At 41.4% G+C, this 20,256-nt stretch overlaps 1 protein-coding gene across 1 annotated transcript in view; it reads left to right on the top strand.

Annotated features, from left to right (window-relative positions):
* Nucleotides 1-304: 304 nt before the first annotated feature.
* The window catches only part of tmem132e (transmembrane protein 132E), a 496,716-nt gene continuing 476,764 nt past the window's right edge, over nucleotides 305-20,256 (top strand). Inside the window, exon 1 of the mRNA XM_054754825.1 lies at nucleotides 305-1,108. Coding sequence (XP_054610800.1) covers nucleotides 1,048-1,108 — 61 coding nt within the window. The 5' untranslated portion in view covers nucleotides 305-1,047. The remainder of the gene's footprint in view (nucleotides 1,109-20,256) is intronic.

Here is a 20,256-nt window from a genome sequence, read left to right as displayed (position 1 = left end):
TGCAATCACTCTGCTGGACACAAAGTCTGTTGTACAGGTCTACAGACACTTGAGGCCACTTCGAGCCAGAGTGTTTAAATCAACTTTTTCTCAATGTTGTTTTTTTATCATTGTGCCTTTTCTGGAAATGACTTTCTTTGGACCTCTGTTTTATCGGGTAAAATATGTACATGTGAATTTTACAACGCATCAAATCCTAATTTGTGCTGCCGTCTGTGATGTTAGGACCCTGACATGCTTTTAGTTTGAAAGCGCCAACCGGAAGTTGTAGGTGTTTGAATGTGGCGTGCTTGCCAAACTTCTCTCCTCAGTAAGGTGAGCACGTTCACTTTGAAGGGACTTCATAAGGAGGACAAACCAATATCGAAACCACTGAATCCATCTAGTTTAGGGATCTGTGCACACAAAGACCGCTAGAAGAAGAAAAGGACACTCTATTAATTGAAGGAACAACGGTAGAGTTGCTGGGACTTGGCTGGCGTTCAGACTCCGGTAACCGACGATGCTGAAGTGAAACGGAATAAGCTGCAACTCACTGGACTTCATTCTCGCGACCCACTAACTATCCAACCAAGTGCGTCCAGAACCAGGTACAACGGATCTTTTCCTTCTCTCCCCCCCCAAAAGCACTTCCAGCCTTCCTCCGAGGTGGCTCGCAAGTGTAGCCCCGGGGAAGTGAGTGACAGCTCGGACACAGCTGTGCGTAATCGCCCGGTCCCTCCTTCAACCTCCACGGAAGTCTATTTTGATTTTATCCTTTTATTTTGTCGTGATCCATAAAAGTTAACCCCCCTTTTAAGGCGAGGAAGGGTTATTTTTGCGTGCTATTTATGATTTTTGGAGACGTTTCTTGGAACTTCGCGAGGAGGCACAAGCGCTCAGTTTGGCCGGGGAGAGGACGCTGATCGGCGGCGAGAAGCGCGAAGAGGGGCCGCCATCTATCCACACATTGTTGACTGAGATCCAGGCAGCCCTCAGAGGGACTGTAACGAAGAGGGGTCCACTCATTCTGGGATTAAACCTCCACCTTTCCTGGGGAATTCTACCATGTCAGGGGCAGAGGATTGCACACGGACGCTCCTCATCTTCGTGGTGGGGCTTTCATGTGGTAAGTACACCCCCAACCCACAATTTGGGCACCCCTACTGCCACTTCCCTCCAGTGGGATCCCAATTGTGTTGCATAAAGGAGTGATGGTGCCAAATTGTGCAACTGCAGAGGTAGCTGCGGCTGTGATTGGTCATTCTCCAAGATGGACACACTTTTTTGACTGGAAAGACTAGTCAGAAATATAAACACTCTGGAGGTTACACAACGGCGTATCATCCTCGTTTTGATCTAGTCGCCTTGTCCTATGTCCTCTTTCTTGCTCTCGCTCTTATACAAGAGATAATCCTGTATAGTTTGTCCCACATAGACCATAGATGCAAAAGATGATCTTTTATATTTTGACTCACTGGTCCAGAGAATGCACAGAGTGCTAAAGTGATTCAGCAAGCATTTTATGACTGTTTCTCTTCTCATGGGGTGACACTATAGAAATACTTGTACTTTAGAGTAGTCATTGTACAACTTGTATGGCAGTATAGCTTTTCTATCCATACACAGCCACTTTTGTGTAAATAGCTGGCAACACAAGTGAGTGGCAAGATAAGCACCATGGTCTGCACGAGTGCAATGAAAAACACGCACAGCCGACATCACTCCTACTCCATGCTTAACATGTTCGCACACACTTCTGATCACATGGGCTCTCTTCGGCCGCTGCTGAGGCAGAGTCTGGAATCGACTGCTTGTATCGGAGTATTAGATATAGATTTTAGATCCAGGCCAATATAATCCGATACTCGTTTTTTGCTGATATCAGATTGGGACACCCTTACTTGTAAAATGTACACAAGAACCAAAAATGGCCCAAATTCCTGAAAAAAGGTTGCCTTCAAACCAAAATGACAAATGACATGTACGTCCTCAGGAATAGGTTTTGTGATAATTTTTATTTGTCCTATGATGACGAACATGTTTACAGGATTGGTGTCAATGCATATAAAGTCCACATTTACCAGAGGGTTGAAGTGTAATACGGTTTATCGATAAACTAATGGTTATCCTGCTGTTTGAAAATGCCATTATTGTCATTGTACTATTTACCATTATATCTAGGGTCAAGTGTGCCACCAAAAGTTAGCTGTACAACAAGCATGTTAAGCATGTTAAGGCATTTGAGCTCTGACCCTGTGTCGTTTATTTCAGACCAATTATAATCATGATATGACAAATGTCTGTTATTTACTGCATCACTACTGCATCCAAGTTGTATACATATCATCTAAACTGATGAAAGATATTCTGAAGACAATTTTGGGCAGAGCCCAACACTACAAGCATTCACTTGTGTGTTTACTTTAATAGTGTGATTGGCGTCAGCGTAAACTGCACAACAAACACTGTAAAACTGTAAGAAGTCATCGGATGCACGTGTCATTTATTTGGCGCGTTACAGTAGATGCCCACTCATTCATCATTCAGCATTCATTCCCTGCACATTTGTAAATTTCTTTTCTATGCTTTGAATTGAAAATACATTTTTAAAAATGTAACCTTTATAGGAAGTGGTTTGATAGTGCTATCTGGAGGGGGGAAAAAGAGTGCTGCAGCTATGAATTCAGCAAAGGGGCGCGCTGTCTCACAAGTCAAGTCACTCATATTTTCCTGCAGGAAGATGCTTGTAAAGGACATGGTGTTGTAATGTTTTGTAAGTTCAATATTGTGAACTATATGCCTGGAATTTTTTTCTTAATGCGCGCATGTTTGTGTATAACAACTTCTTTTTCTTGTGAGAGATACCTTTACAAAATGAAAATGGCAGGGAGCCATTTATTTTTGTAACATTTATTTTCATAGGTTATTTCAACCCAAACACACTGGATATGCTTGTTTTACAAGAACATGAACAAAATGTTGATATCTACATTTTGTATAAAAACGTAAACAACAAAGACAAGTTTCCATCTGCATTTTGTATTTCAGAATGCATTTCTTTCTAGTGTAAATCACATTATTACCTGAAAACCTGAATGAAAACCAGGCTCGCAGTCACCTCATGTGGTCGTGGGGGGCTACCTTGTGTCTGTGGACATCGCGTTGGTGAACCATGGCTGAGAGCAGTGGTTCTCAAATGGTTTGGCTGTGGGGCCCACCATCACCCGTCAATGACAAGCGGCGACCCAAATTGACAACATTTTTCAACTAGAACGTCTTCAATATCTTGTTTTTAAAGGGCCTGTGTCGCACGGTGGTCTAGTGGTTAGCATGTTGGCCACACAGTCACAGTCGGGAGGTTGGGAAAACCTGGGTTCGATTCTCCCTTGGGCATTTCTGTGTGGAGTTTGCATGTTCTCCCCGTGCGTGCGTGGGTTTTCTCTGGGTACTCCGGTTTCCTCCCACATTCCAAAAACATGCATGTTAGGTTAATTGGAGACTCTGAATTGTCCATAGGTATGAATGTGAATGGTTGTTTGTCTATATGTGCCCTGCGATTGGCTGGCAACCAGTCCAGGGTGTACCCCGCATCTCGCCTGAAGTCAGCTGGGATAGGCTCCAGCATGTACCTACCTAATGAGGAGAAGCGGCGTAGAAAATGGAAGGATGGATAAAGGGCCTGTGTGCAACAATTACGGGTTTACAACATGTTGCAAGCATTATATCCCGCCCGTTTCCTGCTCAGGAACAATACATTTTATACACAAATTTAAGAATGATTTAAATAAGAAGTATGTGTAAATGTTTTGCAGTATATCGTATATCTGAGGAGTTGAATGATAGCAACTGGATTTGGACGTTGGGTTGAGAAGTGAAACATCTTTTAAGAAAATCAAGGTTTTGCTGTGATTCGGCTCCTCCCAATAAACAAAAAGTACAATTCAAAAAGATTTTATTATACGAATGTAACTTTTTTTCTGATTAACTCAGCAGTTAAGTTTCATAATAACAGGTGGTCCATTTCTTCTGTAGACCACCCCAAAGCCTGGGTCAATAGATGTAACTGGAGATGAATAGATCCAACTGGGCATGAAACTGTACATGCTAGTCTTCATTGTGAGCGGATTTCCTCCATGCAACACAATGTGAGCTGGAGCTGGCATGCACCTTGTGACATACGTGAGATGCATTAACAGACATCGGGTCATTACACAGTTTTTTGGCAAGATTGGCGACCCACCGAAAATGGCTCCCACCAGTTGATAATCACTGGTTTAGAATATGAAAAATAGTCATTTTAGGGCTTTTTATGGGTGCGTCCCTGTAGCGTGGTTTTTCGCCATTCGCTGGGCAATATACTGTATAACGAAATATGGCAGAAGGCACATTGATTGATGACAACAGATATTTTTGAACCTACAAACAGGTCTTCAATCTGCGTGCTGGTATATTTTCAGCAAATTTGAAAAATTATTCATATAATCTCAATAATCGTTTTTTAAATGTCTGTGCAGTTGCATTTCTAATTTACTACACCGCCATCGGAGGCGTTCTACTTGTACAGTTTACATCTCGTTCTAAATTGACGAAAGATATTCTAAAGACAGTTTTGGGTAGTACAAGTTTCTTCAGAGTAACATCGCCCGCTACTGCCCTGGCATGCATATTACAAGCCTTTTTCTTGTTTCTCATCTCTGCACCGTATCCCCAGTATTTAACACTTTTTTTACCTCCAAAATTCTCCATTTGACTGGGGATTGAGCAGTAATCTTCAGTCTTCAGATTTCCCAAATGTGATCCTACCACCTGAGCCGCACAGCTCCCTACACAGTTTTCTGACAGTATTATGTATAATTGGCTGCATAATGCATTTGCAAGTTATGTATTTGTTGCATATTGTGTGTCCCCATTCAGGCAATAGCGTACAATACCTTCTTCTGTCTTGCTAATTTTCTTGCCTCCATTTCATTACCCCACAAAAGAAACGCCTACATGTGCAGAAAAAAAAACAGTAAACAAGACTCCTCGATGATCTTGACTTGCTGCATTTGTGCGGCTGCTGCTGCCTACACACATGCTGATAAAAGCCCCTCGTGGTCAGCGTTGTTAGCGCCGGGATGCCCATCTTCCTGGACAACCATGCCGCTGCTGTCAAGAGCAATTGCAGTAACGGATTTGGCTCGCGGCCGGCTGCCTCCGAGGTCGGCTTTTTTATAGAGGCTCCTTGCCGCAGAAACCTCAAAAGTTTGTTGTGCGCACACACAGAAAGAGGCAGCCTTCTTCTTGCACACAAGGCTAATTTACATTTTATTAAAAATGAAACATGAGGAATTCCAGAGTGTGAAAAGACAAATAATAAGTGTAAGGTCAGAAATAAGACATTTGTGGGCGCTGATACAGCTGTAAGGCTGTTTTAACTTTGGGAAAAGGCAACATCATAAACATGTGAAGAATTGAAAATTATACCTGAATTAGAGATTAACTGTAATAGGGAATCAGCATCGGCCAATTTCTGTGAAAAAGCATGTGATCGGCATATGCCGATAAATACCTTTCAACGCCAATCACAAAAGCCGATCACCTGTGGCACATACAGTACTATTGCAGCCTGCAGCGATCCCTACGTGCAGTGCAGTGTAGTGTCTTGGGTAGCATCCTCCTCCTATTTTCCTTCACATTGCGCATGCGTGCCAAAACAAACATGTCTGCCGTGTGGAACTTACCTGCCAAGACATACCATGAAAATATCTCGTGGGGGTAGCACATTAAAAAGCATCAGAAGGGTGAGTTTTCGAGGCTCACGGTGTGATCGTCAGTCAAATGGCAGCTAACACAGCCAAAACGCTGGACAACACCTGTATGTGCGTGACAGTCAGAATGCTAAGCAAATAACCCGAAAAATAATTGAATTCATCGGACGAGATGACCAGCCTTTCTCAGCGGTGGACGACACTGGGTTTACCGACTGCTCTCTCACTTGGAGCCCACCTATATGATACCTGGAAGCCCAGTTGGGGCTCCACCAATGTACTCTCACATCCAAAGTCTCCTTAAAGAATTCATCCCATCCTGTGTAAGTTTCACCGGTGATATACAGTATGTTGTCTTGAAAAAGTAAAATATGTTGTTGTCCTAAATTAAGGGGATTTCATGGTTCCTTTTTTCATATCATATAGCCAATAGCAGGGGTGCAGCCAGGAATTCTGGGCCCCATGGAAAAAAAAACACTTTTTAAATTAATGAATTATTCATTTTATTAGTACTTACCTAATTTTTAGGCTCCGTGGTAGTCAGGGGACCTTGGAATTCTCCTGACTTTCCCTGGTTATATGGTAACCCTGGCCAATAGCAGTCATCATAAATAAATCGAAAAATGGATAATTACTCCATGTGATCTGTATCGGCTGATTTCACTCATGGATGATCGGTATCGGCAGCATAAAACCCTGATAGCATCCCTAAGTGCATATAAAGATAGGGCTCACTACATAGTCTATTTGATGATTTTCGCACACCCTGCCATTAAGTGTAGCAGATCTGATATCAGTCAGTGCTAATGTAGTAACTCCAACAAACGCATGGCGCTTCAACAATTGTGAGATGAGATGATGTATATGATTAGGTCCATGAGAACGAGATGAGATGATATTTTAACATGAATTAAAAGTAATGAAAAAATATTACTGGACAAACAAAACAATGCAGGTGCGTCTTGTGTTTATTGTCCCATAAATTGACTCTAAATGATATTAACATTTTTGGAGAGCAAATAAATCAGATCATACATTATAATAATAAATAATTATGTATTATAATAATGCAGTGTTTGCTTCGACATCTTTAACTCTGTAAAATTGTGGAATTGGTGTTTCTCATGACATGCGATCTCGTGACACTCCTAGTATGCACAGACAAACTAAAGAAATGGTAAGGCACTTTTTAATCACACTAAAAATTTGATATGCACATGTAAAAATGTCAGTTTTTTTTCAAGATCTTAAAACTCATATATTTACTCTAAGCATGGTCCGGTTACCGGTTTCAACGTATACCACTGTATGAAAAAGTCACGGTTTCAAAACCACTAAAAGTCCGTCATACCTCTCCTGCGGTATGAGAGAAAGTGGAGGGCCAGTGCAGCCACAACGTGGAAACGTCCTGTGTTATTTCTCGCAGTTGGAACTAGGCTTCGATGTGCTGAAAACAGCTGTGTTGCCAATAGTCGGGCAACTTAACCTTTGCGGCATAGATAGCGCCGACCTTAGCTGTCTTGTTCGCATCAAGTGGTGCTGGTGTGACGAGACGTGTGCCCTCGTAGAGGCTTTGCAGCTATCAAACTAATGTTTAAGCGCTAGAGGTGTAACGGTTCACACGGATGTATTGAACCGTTTTGGATCAATGCATTCAATACATTTGGTTTGGTATTTTATGCTAAAATATATCAAAAAATATCACAGTATTTATGGCAGTGTTCACATTGAGGTTTTAGGAAACAGTGTCCTGCTGCCATGAAATATACCAAAATGTATTTTAATATGCAAATTGGCTAGAAAATAACGACTTAAATTTTTGCTTGCAATGTCACGCTTTGGTACCCCTTTCAGGAGAATGACTCTTGTGTTAGTAGAGTATATGTTGGTTGTGTGGACAGATGGTTCTGAGGAGTTGAAAGCGTAAATGAAAGGGTATGGGAATGGTCATCCCGATGGTGATCCTATGCATCCACTCAGCCGGCGTGAGAGCACTCACGAGCTTCAAAGGAAAATCAAAGGAAAATCCAGCCCTTTATTATTTTTTTCCTTCCTTGTGACCGTTCCTTGCCCGCTTTGTGAAGGGCAAAGTTCAAGTGCAGATGAGCATTCCCGGAGCCGATATGGATTGAAGACCCTTACTTCCCCCTCCCAATCTTCACAGTGCTGCAATTTCTGCAAATGTTTTATATAACCACTTTGCTAATTATGGATACTCTTGCCACATAGGGCATGACAGTGTGAATGCCTGGCAGAAAATGAAAATTTTGAGCAGATTTTGGCTTTTATAGCCTGTGGTCTTTTAACTTTTGATCAGGTGATAAACAACCTATGTCAGTTTTTGTTTGTTTGTTAAAATTACAAGTTCCAAATGTTTTTTGTCTTACTCCCCCTTCTTGCTTTTGCATATTGTAGCTCTACTTAAAACCTCATTTAGATCCAAATGTGCAAAATGTAAATTCTAGCAATTTTGCAACTGTTTTTATGTGGAACAAACTGTCAGTTGTTCCACATAAAAAAGCCGTCTTCTTTTGAGCTTGCTATTTCCTGGTCAAACATGTAACTTTAAGAGCATTTGCACCAAAACATTACCGCAAAGTAGACAGGATGTGCTCCCAGCGACGCTACAATACAATACAATATAATACTGCCTGCACGCTAAAACCATGCTAGCATGCATGCTATCGTATGTTTTTAAAAAGCAGCGGGAGCAAAACTGAGTTCGGTTGTACTTAATTGAAGTACTTTAGATCAATCCTCATCCACAAATCCATCAAAGTCTTCATCTTCTGTATTCGACACAAAAAAAAGCCGTCGTCTTTGCCGTTTGCTGCTACTACTACTACAGTGGAATTTTCATCTCCGAACCGTAGTAAGGGCGACCTGAGTGCAGCAATCTATACATATCTATACATATACAGTGTGTGTCTGTGTGTGTGTGTGTGTGTGTGTATATATATAATTGAATCGATATTGCAAATTTTAATGAAATTGATCTATAATCGATTATATAGATTTTTTTCACCCAGCCTGATTTGTTTTTTGAATTTTGGATCCAGATTTTGATTGGTCTGTGAGTGAGGTAAGTGATTGATCCTGATCCTGGGCCAAGTCTGAACTCCTGTTGACCAGGAAGGGCTTGCAAGAGTTGTTGATTCTCTATGGATAAGTATAGGTCCAACTTTACCTAGCAAGTGTCGAAACAGCTATCCATGATCTGAATTGATCCTGACACTGAGGGATGGCCGTAAGCACAGAGGTTGGCATTCAAGTTGCAATGGCCACACCCCGGTCATTGATGTTTACACCCGCCTTGGTGTCCTCCCCAGTCATGGATTCTGCATGTTCTTGGCAGCCTTCCCAACATCTTCTTATATTGGAGAGTTGGATGACAAAGCATGTTGCACCAGTGCCTAATCATTCACACGTGGCTCATGGAAAACCTTTCGTGTCCCTTCCTTTTCTCATTGAAAACACCACCAGCTCTTTCCACGTGCGGCGACCTCATGATTTGTAAATGAGCCTCCAGTTGTTTTTATTCCTCAAGGGCTTCCTGTTTGTTTGTTGTCGGTGCACCTGTCACTTATTATCCGGGTTCCCGTTGGCAAAGCATGTGTTTTGTTTTTGTTTTTTTGGGTGGACGGGAGGATATATTTAGTTGGCTTGCTTTTGGCTGCAGATAATTTTGAATCTTATACCTCATGCATGACATTTTTTATGCAATCCAAATTACTTTTTTTTTGAGGGGCTCCAAACAGATGGCACTTTGGCAACTAGCCATGAAGTTGTTTTAACCAACTAAAAGCCAGAAGAAAGACAGAAAGAAGGAAAAGGCCGAACAGCAGATCCCCTCTATGCGCAGAGGGTACCTCTTAAAGACCCCCAGCAATGACAAAAACATGAATAAAGAACACACCCTTTAAAAGCCCCGAAAGCCTTAAATTTTAAACATTTTAATACAAATTTGTTTTAACTTTAGTTCAAATTACAGTTTCTTAACTCTGTGGGGTGCGCTACTTAGCCAAATTGGTGAGGTGGTTGCATCCAGGACGCCTTATACAGTTTTCCCTTACTCCATCGTTATTATTATTATTGTTGTTGTTATTATTAATTCATAAATTATTGCTGTTTTTTGGTTGACTATGGCCTATGATTATTATTATTAAATATTGAAAAATAGGTCATATGTAGTATTCTGGTCACTAGGCATCAGTAATGTTACATGAATGAGACATTACCTTAGATTAGATTACCTTCACACTGCCTGTAGTCAGCCATGGCATGTCCGACCTGAAAGAGTTGGGAAAAAATGGTTCTCCTATTCCGTGTGGAAGTGGTTTGTTTTTGGCTTCTTACTTTGTCCTTCTTTCCCACTTTGTTTGAAACACTAAGTTTAGAATAAATAAATTGGAGGCTAACTAGTTTAGCTTGGTAGCTTGCTTTATGCTATGAGTGGCAGCCATCCCTGCAGTGATCCTATAGCCTGTGCATTAGTGTTGCACAATGTGATGTACACAAGATATAAAGGTGGCTGTAGGGGTGTTATTTCATGTCTACAGGGCTCTAATGATGGTAAAACACATATTTAGAATGTCACAAACAGGTTTTCTATTGATTCTGGAACCCATGAAGCATGATAAACGCGGGACGACTGTATTTACAAATTTCCGCAAGGATGCACATGCTTGCAGAATTTGGTGTGTTTTAGTTGCAAAAATAACAATGTTAAATATACTAAAACCATTATAACCAAAATGGTTTACTGCCTATATGTTTTACAGCATGGGTTCTTTGATTTTCATGTGTGTTCCGGATTTTGTGTCATATGCGGGACTGGGGGTCACTGCTGAGCAAGTTCTGCAGCAGGGGTGGCAACAGGCTCACGGGTGAAACAAATCTGTGCTACTTATAAACTACTGCTGAGCTAACGGAACCTAGCACGTGTGTTTTATAGCACTTAAGAACATAACTGTCGTGTGTGAGATCTCTGCTCGAGGCTTCACGAGTGCTGAAAAGACAGACAGAAGTCTGTTGTCTAACTTTTGAAGTCCTTGCCTCTTGTAAGAATAGTCAGAAGGTCAGTGCCACAACACAGTCAATTTACCGTGTGGAATATTGTCCCACTTTTCACTTTCAAGGCTCTGAAAAGACTTGCTGTTTAAGTGCTCTGATTAAGCACAGTAAATAAAGCATTCATTACAAAGGCTCCCAGACACATCTATAAGTTACTTTATGAGTGGTAGACAGTACTTTACCACTTTCACGTGTCTGCAAAAGCCGCTTTAAGGCAAGCTCTGTGCTACATGAAGCCCTTTAACTTGATTGTGACGGGCAATTCTGTTTGTGTAAAGAATTCAAGCTGTGGTTCGAAAATGGCCCCCGGTCCACACTTTGTTTTTTTCAGAGCGTTTCTTTTTAGGAAGAAGGCCGGGAGAAGGCTCCGGGGCAGACTAGGACACGCTGGAAGGATTATGTCTCACAACTGGCCTGGGAATGTCTTGGTGTCCTCTTGGTGGAACTTGAAGAGGTTCCTGGAGACCGGAAAATCTTGCGACCCTGATAAGTGGAAGAAAATGGAATGGATTTTAGGCTTATATCGCCCATCCCCACATCTGACCTGCCCTGAGCTAGAAGAGCCCCTGTATACGCCCACCACTTCATTGATGACAGCATTGCTTCGCTACTAACAGTGTCACAAGATCAGAAAAAATCTATCTCGTGGGCACTAGGCCTTGTGCGATAATAAAGTAATGAATTAATCACACAATAAATGAAAATGAACTTGATATTTTCAATATATTGCCATGTGCATGAATGTCTGTTTTCCGAGTCTCCCACCTCCAAACAGGCAGGATGCGGGTTCACTCTGGTTTCAGCACCTTGGTGCGTTTGTTCCAAAGAACCATGGCAGGAATGAAGTGAACTCTTTTGTCAGTCATACGGTATATTTGTCTAGGTGGGTGGAGGCGGGGCCGGTAGTATACACACAGAGTGCAGAAGAATGTAAAGCAGTAGAAATGAAGTTAGTAGATTGCAATCTAGTGTATATTTTTTCCATTGTACTTTTCTTAAAAGTAATGTTAAATTTTGTCTCGTCCCGTAGACCCAATCTTGTGTGTCTTGTGATACCCCATTCATTACACATCTTCAGGCTAAGCTAGCATGATGTTACTGTAAAAATGTGAGTGTAATGAGAACAGAACAGTAGCTCACATAGCTGTGCTAGTGTTGCTAATAGGGTTGTCACTGCGCAATACGTACCCGGAACACAATTGGTTCAAGTGGGTTCTACGCATGTGCACAACGCGTCTACATCCGGTCGGTCTATTTTTCGGCAGTCACATGTTAGGCATGCGTAATCTGCGCCATCTATTGATCTATTTTACGGCAGCAAGCAATATACGTCTCTCCTCCACTCCCAAAAACGTTAAGATAGATAGATAGAAATTTGGGAAATAACAACATAATCCATCTTTCTTTCTAAAATCATATCCATGGTGCAAGTGGATAATTTATAAGCCCTCTTTTCTTTGTTCCATAAATTATTTTACGTTTTTTTTCGCCACTGAAAATAGCGCAAAAGCATTTGCTAGGAAGATATGTTTAGATGGATGGTATTTCCCCGTTTAGAGAAAAAACTCCAGCTGAACTCGAGACGAATCCATCATTGCACTTTGCTTATGGTTGTTTACATTGAAATATAACTGAATTTTGTGTGTTTGATTCTATTTATTTATGCATGTTACACGTAACCGGATATGACGTTAATGTCTGTGCTACATGCATTGCGTAACTTTTTACATAGCTCAGTCTTGGTGGATGTCATAAGACGATGGAGACATCCCCATGCTAACGAAGTCTTTTAACAAGAGTAAAATAACCTCCTACTATATTACATATATGAATGGTTACTGATCATTTATGTTCATACTTTTAAAAATTAGTAACTACCACAGCATGTGACGTCGCAAAAATTAGCTAACGCAATCGGAACCGATTGCGTTCCGGGTACGTATTGCGCAGTGACAAAGGGTTCCAATACCGATCATCCATGAGTGAAATTGGCTGATACCGATCACATGGATTAACTGTAAATTGTTCAATCTATTTATTTATTTACCAGTCCAGGGTGTACCCCGCCTGTCGCCCGAAGTCAGCTGGGATAGGCTCCAGCATACCCCCACGACGCTAATGAGGAGAAGCGGTATAGAAAATGGAGGAATGGATGGATGTTCAATTTATTTATGATGAGTGCTATTGGCCAGGCGTGCTGTATAGGGAGGAAAAGTTATGACAATTTCAAGGGCCCAAAAAAGAGGTCATTATAAGTGGTGCACCGATTACAATTTTCTGACCGATCACCGATCTTTAAAAAAAACCTGACCTGCTGATTCTGATTTTGGCTGATACCGCTTTTGTTTTTTTTTGTTTTGTTTTTTTTAATAACTGACAGCATACACCTTCAATGTTCCAATTTTATTTTGCTGAACAACATTGAACTACAGGTATACCCGTGAAACAATACAAACGTGTTGTTTTAACTGCATATGAGGTAGGTCTCTCAAATAGAAATGAGAAGTTTTAGAAAATTGCTAAAAACAAACAATTTGACCAAAAATGGCTGATCGTCCAATGCCACGAACTTCATCATTTTCCTTGCAGTGGAGTAAACTATTTTTTATTTTGTCACAAGCAAACAAGATGTGCTGCACAGTGTTCTTATTTTGAAGGCTGAACGTGTGTTGAGAAGGTCTCTTGACTGTTGCAAAACGAGATGAGCTATGTATATGAAAAAACGTGCCTTCTGCAGCCGTGGGTCTCGTTCTTTATTGACACCGTACTTCCACGACATCAGCGGGCATCCTGAAACCTTCGGTTACAGTAGCTTTGCTCTTTTCAATTCCCATAAGCACTAACAGTAGGCCGCTGTCTGGGTCTTTAGCCTTAGCTCAGTTGCTAGTTGTCAGTCTTGCAGAGCACAAAGGGACAGTGGCCAACTTTCAGACCTTTGCAGAGGTAGATCACATTGGTGGATAAGCTCGGTTTCATATGTAAGGATCGGGCAATTTCCTTTTATGGGCAATCGGCTGATCGATCTGTGCATGCTTAGTAATTATTAAAAAATAAAAATGAGGGGCCCAACGTGATTTAAAAAAAAAAAAATAAAATAAAAAATAAATTCAGGTGGCCCAGAATTCCTGGCTGCACCCCTGTTATTGGTTATTTGATAAAAATAACCATAAAATAACATTAATTTTGACTAAAACATATTTTTAGTTTTTCAAGAGAACGTACATCACTCGTGATTACAGAGGATGAGACACTTCTTTCAAGAAACTTTCTCTGTGAGAGTACGTTGTCTGATGGAGCTTTTCATGGCAGGACTTCCAGGTTGGCCGTAGAGGGGCTCCAAGTGGGAGAGCAGTCAGCAAAACCGGTGTCTTCCACCCTAGCGAAAGGCTGGTCATCTGGTCCAATTAATCCAATTATTTTGGGTTATTTGCGTAGCCTTCTGACTGTCACGGGCATACAGGCGAGTGTCGCGCAGCATTTTGGCTGCGACAGTGTGTGAGCCTGGAAAACTCACCATAGTCCGTGAAGTGTTTGTTCTCCAAATTAAATGTAGCTATTTAACATGCTACCCCCGCAGGATATTTTTTGTGTAATGTGCTGCAGGATACAAACTTTATATGACTCTCACAAATGGCATACAAATTCCACATGGCAGACATGTTTGTTTGGGTTTGCCACTGCTCACCTGCGCAGTGTGTCGTGAAAGGGGGAGGGGGACACTACCCAAGACGCTGGAGCAGGACACTGTACCACACACTGCGATTGGCTGGCGACCAGTCCAGGTTGTACCCCGCCTGTCGCCTGAAGTCAGGTGGGATAGGCTCCAGCATACCCCCGCGACCCTAATGAGGATAAGCGGCATAGAAAATGCCTGGATGGACTATACCACACACAGGGATCTCTACAGGCTGCAATAGTACAAGCCACAGGTGATCAGTTTTTGTGATGGGCGTTGGAAAGGTATTGATCAGCATATGTCGATCACATACTTTTCCATGGAAATCGGGAGATACTAAAAGGTGGCTGATCGACCAGGGCACCCCTTAATGTTACGTTTATGTATGTGATACATGGCATTGATAAAGTACAAAATAGCCCCTTTTCCACCACAGCAACTTTGAGAAACCTTCCTGTTTACCCTGGTAGTTTGAGATACCTCCCTGCATTTCCACCAAGATCTACCTTAGTAAAAAGGCTTCCTCTAGGGCAGGGGTCTCAAACTCGCGGGCCACGGGTCGCAAGATACGATTTGGTGGGCCACAAATGGCCCATATGGCATCAAAGAGTAGTGTAACTGCAGCCCGCAACATCCGGGCAAGCTCAGTGTTAGTTACATACTTACAGGGGCAAGTAAACACCAACACTGAACTAACAGTGGTGTTATCACATGGATGTATTGTGAATTGTATCGTATCGTGAGGTACCTGAGATTCCCAGCCCTACTCCCAATACGGGATGCGGCCCAGCCTCACCCAGACTCTACCTCCACTGGCCCCCAGTAAAACTGAGTTTGAGACCCCTGCTCTAGGGGCTGAAAAAGTTCCTCCTAGCCACTAGGTACTTTCTGCAAAGTTGCAGGAACTAACACTAACACGAATCCTAATGCTAACAGGCTACCTCTAAAGTTATAATCGGATGTGATGCCGTTGTCGACGTGAGCACACGCTGATATTTATTCTTTACGTATTGACATTTACAGATGGAATGGACCATAAGGAATCGTCTGACCCTCATGAGATCATTATTTGCTGAGAGGATGTCTTTGTGACTGCGTTGGACACTGTGGACGTAGACGCTAACAAAAGACAGCTCTAACCCTTCACTGACTTCTTGCAAAACTCAAACCACTTTCTTTCTCTTGTTTTGTATCATATCTTTTTGCTTTATAGTATATTTACTGACACTTAAAAAAAATCTGACCTAATATTGACTGTTTATCTACATTGCATCATTGTAGAAGTATATGATGCCCGATTTGAATAAGCTACCCTGAACTTTAAAACGTGGTAGAAACGCCACATGGCCACAACGGACACACTTCAAATAATTAAAAACAGGCACTGCTGACAACACAAAGCAATAGAATTGCACACATCACGAAACAATTCCATTGGTATTTGCATTCATTCACGTTCAATGACTGCTCTTAATTCAGCTACTATTGCAGATTTCATAGCATAGACTTTGTCTTTTGGGTATCCCCATAAAAAAACGTCTAGTGGTGTGAGGTCTGGTGAACGTGGAGGGTATTCAATGGAACCCATCCATCCGTCCATCCATCCACTTAGCGGGTCCAGGAAGCCCAGACTTCCCATTCCCCGGCTACCTCTTCCAGTTCCACGAGGAGGACATCAAGGCTCTTCCCAGGCCAACTGTGAGACATAATCCCTCCAGCGTGTCCTAGGTCTGCTCCAAATGAAACCCCTCCCTCCAATCCACTCGTTTGGCAAGATCTCATTAAGGAAGGATCTAACATCGTGACGGTAGTGTGTGGATGCCCCATCTTGCCGAAAGTAAAAATCCTCATTTTTCAAAGTCTTCTCTAATACTTGGTATGACAGACTGTTGCAGCGAATGTATAAATTTTTTTGGGACGCCCTGTAGTTACCAGGAACGAAAAGTTCCTGAACTTTTGGTGGGAAAGGGGCTAATAGTGCTTCTTGGAGACACACTCTGAGACACAGTTCATTAGCGCACACACAAAATGGCACGTTCCCAGTAGGGCTGATACTCAAACCACTTTTAAACTGTCTACATTCCAGCATCAAGGCTAACACACTTATACACGCAATACATTATTTTGGTACCTCTGAAATGTATTTAATTTCTTAAAAAAGTACTATAATAAGGAACCTTTTTAAAAGTCTAACTAGCCTGGATTGCAATGTGTGTGCAGCGCCTCAAACAATGACACAGTAGCTGTCGTAACTGTTTATCGATACTCCTTACAATGCAAGAAGGTGTCATTTCTTCAAGGACAATCCCATCATGTTGCTTTTTTTTTGTTCTGGCTTGTTCCAATGGGGCGTCTAATTGTCCTGTCCGGTGTCATGACAAGGCTGTCTGTGTATATCACCTTGCTAAACAAGTCATCACTGCTGGAACACGTGGAGAGAAAAGGTTAAACTGAAGGTGCCCCCCCCTTTTTAATTCCTCCGAGCGGTTTGGATTAGAATACAAATTGTGAAACGGAGGAGACGCTGCTTGACATTTTGTCAGAGAACAGCTCCGTGAAAGGATTGTGTAACATCACAGAAAGTGTTTTCATCCTAAAAGCCCGCAGCTTCGTCTTGTTGAAGGGGTGTGAATGAAACGCATTTCCGCTCAAGCACTTCACATCCCAAGCAGTCATGGCTGCTTTGCAGCAAAACAGCTTGTCATTGTAATTGTGAAAGTAGGAAAGTACCACTTTCTACGTAGAGTTCTGATGCATGTGTACACCTCTTAACCTGATGTGAAGCCCCCTTTTTCCTCAAGTGCCTGCTGGAACATGAGGAGATGTCAGCGTTTTTCGTCAGGTTTGTACTTTTTCAATGTCTGTTGTGGGCTCACAAATTCTTATTATGGTTTCATCCTGGGAGGCCGTGATTTATTATTATTTTTTCTAACCAGTTCTTGGAATTGCATTTAGTAAACAAGTCTGTTCTGTTGTCGTAAGCGATGTTTTTCACAGGAGGTGTCAGTAGATGTAATTAGCTGAGATCATGTTCTTCTTAAGACCACATACTTTGACTACATGTAATGTATAATAATAATCTTAAAGCAAACTAAGTTCTGGTATCGGTATCAGAAGATATCCGAATTCAGATTGAAAGTGGAAAAAATGTACATCGGTGAATCCCAAGTTGTGCACTCAATTTGCCTCAAGTGCACCAAAAGATGATTAACCACCTATCAGTCAACACAATTGACCACATTAACAATCAATTAATGGATTATTGTATCAATCCCTAATAGCTACCTTCTCATTTTTACATTCCGAGTTTGTCTAAAGCAAAAAAAAAAAAAAAAAAAGGGAAATCAATAAATCATGTAGTCTGGGAGGTTAGTGTGCCCCTATCCCACAGAATTACATTTCAAGTCTCAGTCACATTGATTCCAACACTGGGAAATAAAAGCTTCAACAAATTAGGACAGAAAAAAAATCGACTGCTCTGGATTTGCCTGACTCCAGTGAGCGTGTTTTGTACAAAAATGACAAAAGCAGGCCTTTTCTGGTCTCGTAATGTTTAATTCAAACACACTTTTTTTGGTGTGTCGCTGACAAGAGGGAACTTGCAAAGGAGGAAAAGTGCGATGGAAAATGACACAACATGGAAAATGATGGTGAACATTACTTGTACAACAGTGCGATGTAAACATGTAATGCAATACAAATCAGCGTTGCAGTCATCCAATGTGCAAAGGATTCCCTCTTATTAAATGTACAAGCAAGTTTGAAGAAGAAGTGCACACTCTGCTGTCCTCTTGTCCTGATCCTGATTGCTACTTTTATGCTGCACAATATCTTGCATGCTAATTTGCCCCTTGTGGTGGTGGTGGTGTTAAGTTGTTGGGTTTTTTTTTTTCTCCAAGGAATCAGGCACCGTCTCTCTGACACCATGTCCATAGGTACGCTGCTGGGTTTTAAAAACTGATATTTTCCTAAACAATGCCACACCACGGGCATATTCTGAAATAAATAATGCTTTGGACAGTGAAATTGTGACATCTTGTCTTTGAGCCATTTACATGTGAAGTATATGCCAAAATTGAACTTTGTTACATTTACTTTAGGCAGACTTGCTGAATCATATTATATTGATCAACTGGATCCCATCCTGCCAACAGTCCATTGATTCAGGATATAATCCCAACTATGTCAAACGGAAATTCATCGTTGACCTGTGGTAATCATTGCTAATTAAATTACCAATTCCAAATCTGCTCACCCATTTTCACTTTATTTATAACCAGTCCATGTTCTCTTCATAAAACACGGCAGGCCAGCTCAGAATCACTCCAAAAAGGCTTTATTGTCAGCTTTGTACCCAAGAGTACCCAATAATATTTATTATTGGGTACTCTTGTTCTACCGTAATACGAGTAAAAAAACTTCTCTAGCCTGACTTGACTCCGAGCTACGTTTTTACCGCAAAGCTCTGCGGTCTATGAAAATGTCCTTTCCACCCCAAGTACCCTGGAGGCCGGTTTAATCAATTCTTTTTATTAGGTTGCATTGGCTTGGAGAGAAAAGGAATCCCAACTTGCTATAATAGCCTCTGCCATCTTATACCGGCTCCAAATGACATTTATAATCCTTTAACACAGCTAGCCACTGCAACAGGGTTTTACTTGCCTGCTAGCTTTTTGTATATTTCTTGCTTTTTCCGCCTTCTTTTTTGGGTGACGTAAGCAACCGTAAACATCATTCATCATTAAACAACTCATTCAATCCCAATCATTTTTCAAAAGACAACCACTTCTGTACCAGCCATTTATGGCTATATAAACATACTGTAGAACCTACCAAAAGAAAGATTACACCGCCGTCTTTCATCAGAAAAAAGTTTGTTTCTACATTTTTCCGTTTTAGTAATCAGCAGTAGAACATAGGTACGTTTTTAGGAATATATCAGTTGCCCAGTAGAAAAGGGAGAAAAACAGCTTTTTGTGAAAAGATACATTCCAAGCCTCATGTTCACTTTGACACAACAGAAACAACACAAAAACGTTGGGAACTGAACTATGTGTGTGCGCATGCGTACGTACGTGTGTGTGTGTGTGTGCATGCATAAAAAAAATGTCCCTATAATGCGTAACCTTCTGAACGCTATACACCCCTCCATGCTCTCCCACTTCCTCCTTCCTGTCATGTGTGCTTCTTCCGTCCACATGATCGAGCTCTTATGAAATGCGCTACTGCCACCCACTGGCCGTTTTTATGGCTTAAAATTGCAATGAAGGCAATTCCATTAGCGGGGAGTTACGTCATCACCTCATTTAGCCTCTCGCACAAAAAAACATAAAAGACGTATATATACGTTGTTGGCATTGGCCGTTTGGGTTTATAAAAACGTATAATTATGTCTTTGGTATTGAATGAGTTAAAAGACCATATTGGTCTCTATTTCACCAATTTTAAATATGTCTCAAAGGTGCCACAATAGTGTATTAGAAGTTTGTTAGCCTTGATGCTGGAATGTAGGCAGTTTAAAAGTGCTTTTAATAAGCCCTACTGGGAACACAATGTTGTGTGTGTGTGTGTGTGTAGCTTTAATGCTAATGAGCTGTGTTTGTCTCTGATGGAGTGTTTGTCCCCAAGGAGCGCTATTGTGCCTTTATCCAGTTTTTACACTTCTGTCCAACGTAATAAATGCCATATATCACATAATATATCATATATCACCATATAACATGTAACATTAAAGAATGGGACAGGACACAGACGTTAGCAACACTAGCATAGCTA

This window comes from Dunckerocampus dactyliophorus, chromosome 16, assembly GCF_027744805.1.
Source record: "Dunckerocampus dactyliophorus isolate RoL2022-P2 chromosome 16, RoL_Ddac_1.1, whole genome shotgun sequence".
NCBI lineage: Eukaryota > Metazoa > Chordata > Actinopteri > Syngnathiformes > Syngnathidae > Dunckerocampus > Dunckerocampus dactyliophorus.
This window is presented reverse-complemented; position numbering and strand designations above follow the sequence as displayed.